This window comes from Salmo salar, chromosome ssa20 (assembly GCF_905237065.1).
Source record: "Salmo salar chromosome ssa20, Ssal_v3.1, whole genome shotgun sequence".
Taxonomy (NCBI): domain Eukaryota; kingdom Metazoa; phylum Chordata; class Actinopteri; order Salmoniformes; family Salmonidae; genus Salmo; species Salmo salar.
In genome coordinates this window covers 56374675-56382939 of record NC_059461.1, presented here as the reverse complement: position 1 = coordinate 56382939, position 8265 = coordinate 56374675, and the positions used below count along the sequence as shown (strand labels likewise).

Below are 8265 nucleotides of genomic sequence, written 5' to 3'. Positions count from 1 at the left end.
GAAAGAGTTTTTCTTGTTAACTCTGCTGTTTTATTTGGAAAGAACCCCAGATAATTACTCCATCGGCCTTATACATTTCCACAATTGTTTCAAGTGGAATTGTGCAAGCAAATTACATTTGGATTTTGGGTTCATTGGTTTTTAGCCCTTACGAGTGGAAAGTTGTATGAATCTGTCTTCTCTCCTTAAAATAAAAGGTGTGTGTGTGCGTGTCTGTCTGTCAATTGGAGGGGACATCTTGGGGAATTTTGGAGAATTGTCTCAGCTCTGTACCTTCTTGTGTTTCTGCAACCAGGGGAAGCACATTGCAAACAACATGTCTAAAGAAGGAAGAAAAAACACAGAAGTTTCAGTTTATGAGGTATGCATTGTCTGGCTACGAGCTTGATAGTTCCGTACACATCCCCCTCTATGCCTATTGGGCTCGAAGAAAGAACAAAGTTCTTATTACTAAATTAGTTTTGGGCCCTAATGAAATAAAGGTAAACAATGTTGCGGCAATGAAGAGGCCAGGCAGGCAACATCAAGCAGCATCTCTAATGAATATGAGTGTCAGTGGGTAGCACGGCAGAACCTAGAACAGTATGGCAGTCGGTCCATTAGTTAATCAGAAAAAAAATACTTAACTAACATTACTTGTTATTACTTTATTAGCAGATACAGTTGAGTTTAAGATGTAGTATAAAAAGTACATTTATTTTGTCAAACCATACATTTCACAAAAGGTCTTAAATAACTAGCCTTTTCACTCGTTTGTAGAATGCACATCACAAGACAAAAACAAATTGACAAATAATTTGAAATAGGTCAACATATTTACATTTCATATACAGACATTTTACACCATACCCAACAACTATTCTAAAATAAACTCCAAAATACGGATCCCCCTGGATGTCTTGTGACTGTCATGTCTAGGGCCAGGAGTGCCTGGCGGAAACTCCTGGCCCTAGTTGTATGACAATTTGGCAGCGGAACGCTGGAATAGGGAGGTTCATTCAGACAGAAAAGCTCTGTGGTTTGTAGGGCAGCAGGTTATAGAGCGGGGCGAAGGGAGGGGGGTTGGGGTCCGGACGGAGGGGTTCTGATGGATCACTCTGGGGGAACTCCTTCCCCGCCGCTGGGGCAAAGTATAAGGAGGCTCTCTGAAAGACAGAACAGAAAACACAAAGCTTAGTTGGATTCAGCTAATCAGTATTGTTCCATTTGCTAATTTGTTCCATTTATAACTACACTCTACTTCTAGGTAAAGAATAGTTACAAAAATATTTTGAATTGAAAACCATGACCAGTTTGAGTGGATAAGCAAATAAACTTAATAGATGCCAAATAAATAGATGCCAATACAAACAAATCTTAATTTGAGGGAAAACAATATTGTTATATTTGTAACTACACTAAACTTGGGAATAATTACAAACAGCAGGCTTTGAACATCACCTGTTTGAGTGGAAAATGGATATGAAAAAAAAAAGTTTAAAAGATTCCAAATAAAATAGATTCCAAATGGAGGTAGGCCTAATGTTTCTCAGACAAGTTCTTGTTTTCTGGGGGTTTATTGGTTGGACAGTGTTCTTGTTGGATGCATGAACCTGGCATGGTCTACAAGGGCTACTTGGTGCTTTCTTTCTTTCTAGCAGCCAGTAGTTGTAAAGCTGGGTTTTAATACAGAGGGTAAGGCAGACGGTGGGCAGAGGAGGGGAGGGCAGCAGGGCAATATGGGATGGTAGAGGGAGCTGAGTCCTCCCAGAACATCTGTGAGTTTCCATCCAATGTACAGTATCTCACCCCTTTCTCTCCCCTGGGGTTTTACAAGACCAATTACCAGTAACAGGACTACTTGAGCTCAAGACCGAAACAGAGGTTGCTGTTGAAATATAGTGCATTCGGAAAGTATTCAGACCCCTTCACTTTTTCCACATTTTGTTACGTTACAGCCTTAATCTAAAATGGATAAAATAAAATAAAAAGGGCTTGTAAGTAAGCATTTCACTATAAGGTCTACGCCTGTTGTATTCGGCGCATGTGACAAATACAATTTGATATGCAGAGAAGAATGGGAGAAACTCCCCAAATACACATGTGCCAAGCTTGTAGCGTCATACCAAAGATGACTCGAGGCTGTAATCACTGCCAAAGGTGCTTCAACAAAGTACTGATTAAACGGTCTGAATACTTATGTAAATGTGATATCTGTTTTTTTTTTTATACATTTGCAAACATTTCAAAAAATCTGTTTTTGCTTTGTGTGTAGATTGATGAGGGGAAAAAAATGTTTTCATCCATTTTAGAATAAGGATGTATCGTAACAAAATGTGGAAAATGTCAAGGGGTCTGAACACTTTCCAAATGCACTGTACATCTTTGGCATCCTGGAAAAACCTTGGCAGGCTTTATTTTCGGCTGGTGTTAAGGCGGAGCTAGTGTCAAACACATGCTCTATTTTCCAACCCTTGCACCAGTGTTGGTATTTTACCTGTCTTATATTAGCTTGCTTGCTCTGAGGTGGGAGGCGTGGAGATATTTGAGGTGTGTCCTTAAAACGTGCACCAATGTGCCAATTTCAAGCAGCGCTCCTGGTGATATTTAAGACTCACCAAAAGCTGGTCTTAGCAATAATGCAATTGGTTAAGTCAACAGACATTCCCGTTTTTTCTTTATATTGGACATTCAATTTTTTTCCTGAATGGCCAGTGAGTGGCCAAGCCTCGACACACCCACAACTTGTTTATTTACCAAAACTCGCGCCACCGTTATCTACTGCGCCCATAATTCTGATTGTGAAAATAATAAAATACATTCAGACACACCCCCAAACTTATAATGCTACTGCCAGATTTACCATTGCATTAGATTTATTAAAATAGAACCCTCTATCTCCAAAAATGAAACTTTTCATAAACTGATTTGTTAAATATATTTTCAGATCTATTACCATATAGTCACGGATATTCACAAGGTGTTTGGAGTGACTTTGATTGGTCTTAAAGTCATTAAACTTTCACTGCACGTTTTTGTTTCTGTTTTTTTTTTGACACACATTGAAAGTAGTCATTCGCTTGAAAAAAAAATCTGAAAGGTTACATGGAGATACAAGGTTTATCCGGGACGGCAATGATTTATTTCTACAACCTCCGCTTCAGTCTTGGGCTTAATTGATCTAGTAAAATCATAGCAGAGAAATGGGTCAGATTCATTATATGGAAACAGCAAATGTGGGTCATGAGCCTTACCTGTGTGGGTAGGCAAGCAGGGTTAGGGATAGGGACACCCTTATTACAGTAACAGTCACTTCAACACTGAAGATTCAGTGGAAGCAGCAATTTTATCGTTGTGTTTTGCAATAAATAGGTTTCATGGTGTGTTTATCATGCATTTCATGTGGATGTAGTTTTTTATGTATTCAATATCTGTAAGAGATGTTTGCTTTGACACTTACCCAGTGGGTTTTGCTCTTATCTGTTCCAATACTAACAGGAGTGGAGGGTGTGAGCAAACAGAATTACGAGTGTGTGTGTGTATGTGACTGACCGGGTAGAGGTGTTGGTGTCCTTTGTTGGTGTTGTCCATCAGCAGGGGGGCAGTGGGGGAGGAAAGACATCCCCCCTCTGAGAGATGAGATGACAACCGGGTCACTGAGTTGCTCCTCTGTCAAACACATACACAAAGAGAGACACACACAAACACATTTTGGAATGTTGTGAAATGTGTTGTGATCCTCTTGTGTGTATTCTGAAATATTCTCAAACACAAACACACATTAAGGGTTGTGCTGGATATCTGAAATGATATTGTCACCTGGCCTGGCATCAGCAGTCTGCCAAATGGATGACCCCTCCAAAACAAACGCACAAACAACCGCTTGTTCACACACACACATACACACACACCCTGACACGCTGCTCATCAAACAGAAGTGGTGGGGAGAGAGAATTATAGCGATGCCGTGTTGTTTGGATAAGACATGAAGGGTTGGGGGGATCCTGGGGTGGAAGGGAAGAGCTCAGATTTCCAAGAAACAATTATCTCTGACGTTGATGTGTGTCTTCCTGGGCTATGCCCTGCTGTGTCTCCCAGCTCTATCGTGCCGCAACACAGAACATAAGCTCCTTCTTCTAATATAATCAGGGCCGGTTAGCTGTTCTGGTTCTGCTGGGGACATTTAACATAGGATGATCGCCAGAGAGATATCTTTCTTTCCTCTTAAGTGAGTCGTGACATTTCTAATCTGGATTGCCGGGAAACTAAAAGACGCACTTTTGTATTCGATTTTATCATCAGAAAGGTTTAAGCCTTTCCCAACCCCCATCCACTCCTTCAAAGCTTTGCTCAGATATGATAGCAGATAGACCTGGGTTCAAAAACTATTTTAAATAATTGTAAATACTTGACCTGTGCTTGATTGAGCTTGCCTGGCTTAATGGACTGATAAAATAGTTCCAAAACTGTAAACCCTGCACATCTGGCACTCCAGGCAGGCTAAAACCAACACTGACAGTATTTGGACGATTTCATAGCAGAAGAACAATGATAGCAGAAGAAGGTCTTGTAAAGTTTAACGGCTTCCCGGCCCACACCCCTACTGGCTCACACGGTTCCATCTTGACACCATATGTCCATAGGAGTCATCCTGATACATCATCTGGGAGATTGTCTGTAATTTGATACCTCTGCTACTCTCCACAACTCCTATCTCTTGCTGTGTTCGTCCTCGACAGAGGCTTCACCTCCACTCCTCTGGAACACAGCTAGATACAGAACACCTTGTATGGACTCACTGTACTCTACTGTATCAATACCAGTCTCATCAATAGCACTATAGGTGCAATCAAGCAACAGTTATGCAATTCGCCTCCACTCACTTAACCTGTTGGGTCTAGGGGGCAGCATTTGCACGTCTGGATAAAAAAAATGTACCCGATTTAATCTGGTTACTAATCCTACCCAGTAACTAGAATATGCATATACTTATTATATATGGATAGAAAACACTCTAAAGTTTCCAAAACTGTTTGAATGGTGTCTGTGAGTATAACAGAACTCATTTGGCAGGCAAAACCCTGAGACATTTTCTGACAGGAAGTGGATACCTGATGTGTTGTATTGACTTTAAACCTATCCCATTGAAAAACACAGGGGTTTAGGAATATTTTGGCACTTCCTATTGCTTCCACTAGATGTCACCAGCCTTTACAAAGTGTTTTGAGTCTTCTGGAGGGAGATCTGACCGAACAAGAGCCATGGAACGATGATGTCCCATTAGACACCTGGCGCGCGAGTTCATGTTGGGTACCCTCGTTCCAATACGTTATAAAAGAGTATGCATTCGTCCACCTTGAATATTATTCATGTTCTGGTTAAAAAAGGCCCTAATGATTTATGCTATACAACGTTTGACATGTTTGAACGAACGGAAATATATTTTTTCCCCTCGTTCATGACGAGAAGTACGGCTGGCTTACATCATGTGCTAACGAGACGGAGATTTTTGGACATAAATGATGAGCTTTTTTGAACAAAACTACATTCGTTATGGACCTGTGATACCTGGAAGTGACATCTGATGAAGAGAATCAAAGGTAATGGATTATTTACATGGTATTTTCGATTTTAGATCTCCCCAACATGACGTCTAGTCTGTATCGCAACGCACGTATTTTTCTGGGCGCAGTGCTCAGATTATTGCAAAGTGTGATTTCCCAGTAAGGTTATTTTTAAATCTGGCAAGTTGATTGCGTTCAAGAGATGTAAATCTATAATTCTTTAAATGACAATATAATATTTTACCAATGTTTTCTAATTTTAATTATTTAATTTGTTACGCTGACTTGACTGCCGGTTATTGGAGGGAAACGATTTCCTCAACATCAATGCCATAGTAAAACGCTGTTTTTGGATATAAATATGAACTTGATAGAACTAAAAATGCATGCATTGTCTAACATAATGTCCTAGGAGTGTCATCTGATGGAGATTGTAAAAGGTTAGTGCATCATTTTAGCTGGTTTTATGGTTTTGGTGACCCTGTCTTTGACTTGACAAAACATTACACACAACTCTTGTAAATGTACTGTCCTAACATACTCTAAATTTATGCTTTCGCCGTAAAACCTTTTTGAAATCGTAAAACGTGGTTAGATTAAGGAGATGTTTATCTTTCAAATGGTGTAAAATAGTTGTATTTTTGAAAAATTTGAATTTTGACATTTATTTGGATTCAAATTTGCCGCTCTTGAAATGCACCTGCTGTTGATGGAGTGCACCACGGGTGGCACGCTAGCGTCCCACCTAGCCCCAAGAGGTTAAAGGAACCCATACTCTAGATCCTTCATTGCTCGGGTCATAAGTTGTGCACTATAATAGGGAATAGGGCTGAAAACACAACTCACGGCTTCAAACACATAGTGCACTTAAAGTGAGTTGTGTTTTCAGATCTCAGAGGTCTTCTATTGGGATAAGTCCATGTCCCAGGTCATCTGTTTTGTAGATTCAGCTTGATCAAATGGAAAAGATAAGCACTCTGGGCTCCCAAGTGGCGCAGCGGTCTAAGGCACTGCATCTCAGTGCTAGAGGCATCACTACAGGCCCTGGTTCAATTCCAGGCTGTATCACAACCAGCAGGGATTGGGAGTCCCATAGGACAGCACACAATTGGCCCAGCATCGTCTGGGTTAAGCCGTCATTGGAAATAAGAATTTGTTCTTAACTGACTTGCCTAGTTAAATTAAGGTTAAATAAAAATAAATAAATGTAACTTCCAGATTTGTTGTGCTTATGTTTTCCATTCATTTCAGGTTGAGGAGGCACATAGCTGGATCTACACAACCTGAGAACATCTGAGAAACTTTGAATTTGGAGTGTAATTTCCCTAAAATGTCCCTATAATGAATAACAGTATACCCTTGATTCAATCTGTAGAGCTGAAGACCTGCGCTACAGCGCGATAGAAATTTAAAGGCAATGTTCCCGCGTTCGCAGAGACTGCATTTATGGTAAACGCTTAATACAGTATGTCGGCTCAATCGAAAATTACCTTTAAATTTCAATTGAGCTACAGCTCAGACCTTCAGCGCTACGAATTGAATCAAGTCCAATATTAACCTGTGAGCCCGAGGGATGTACCTATATAAATAACACGCCAAAGTATTTCAGAACCATGGACAGCTACAGTTAGCCAGTGCAGGAGAAAGGCGCTGATGGTTCAGCACCACGGCAGTGGAGAGCTCCACTACAGGCGGGCCGTGTCCCGCACCCAACACCGCTCATTATGAGCTGTTGCCACACACCTGTGGGCTACTGAGAAGAATGTTTGGAATGGGCAGGAGCAGGCCTGCAAGGCAAGAGAATGCCACTTGATTTTGATTCATTTTCCCAATCCCTTTTCCCCAGGTTTAATACAATATGGAATAAAACATGGATATGATTTAACTGCAAGTACTGATTAAGACTCCTGATTATACACCACAAACCTTTAAGCATTGCACAAGTTCATTAGCGTGTACTTTTAGCCACAGCCTGTCTCTCTCACCTGGTCCTTGATGCTTCCCAGCACGGCGGTGGTCACGATACCCAGGAAGAAGGCCACCAGGTTGAGGCTGGTCAGCACCCATATCAACACGTACAGGGACAGCACTTCCCCGCAGCTCCGCACACCCACAAACTCATAGTAGTTGTTCATGTAGCCCCCACTACAAGACAGGACAACAGAACGTCACTAACAACAAATCCTATAACAATATTATTATATTTATGCTATTAATATGGCATTCATAGAATAACGTTATACTACTTTATAAAGCTATACTATTAAGCTAGTATGAAATGAGTTGGGCAGGACCAAGAGTACTCACAGACCATTTATTTTTATTTAACCTATATTTTGACAGGTAAGTCATACTGAGACTAGGGTCTCTTTTTCAGATACAATATACAAAATTACAAAACATATTAAGAAAAACACACATTTATCAACATGGAGGTCTCTGGTCATTAGTCTGAACGGACCAAGTGAGACCAGGGGCCTCGTTTATAAAAATGTTCTTAGATTTATACTTGAAGTTTGTAAGTTTGTAAGTTTATACTTGAAGTTTGTAAGATAATTTCCGACAGTGTGCTTACGTTGGATTCCTAAAACATACTGAGCATGAAAAACCTTGCTTACGCAGCTTCTAAGAAGCCCATTTGTTCATTTACGCACCTGTGATCTATAAATCTCTATTTAACTTAGAATTGACGGCACCTGAACGTGCCTTACAATCAGCGCTT

General features: G+C 40.5%; 1 protein-coding gene across 1 annotated transcript in view; it reads right to left on the bottom strand.

Moving 5' to 3' along the window:
- Positions 1 to 632: 632 nt before the first annotated feature.
- LOC106580879 (transmembrane protein 255B) overlaps positions 633 to 8265 on the bottom strand; it is a 31792-nt gene continuing 24159 nt past the window's right edge. Inside the window, exons 7-9 of the mRNA XM_014162403.2 lie at positions 7529 to 7688; positions 3532 to 3648; positions 633 to 1145 (exon numbers count right to left, since the gene is read on the bottom strand). Coding sequence (XP_014017878.1) covers positions 999 to 1145; positions 3532 to 3648; positions 7529 to 7688 — 424 coding nt within the window. The 3' untranslated portion in view covers positions 633 to 998. The remainder of the gene's footprint in view (positions 1146 to 3531; positions 3649 to 7528; positions 7689 to 8265) is intronic.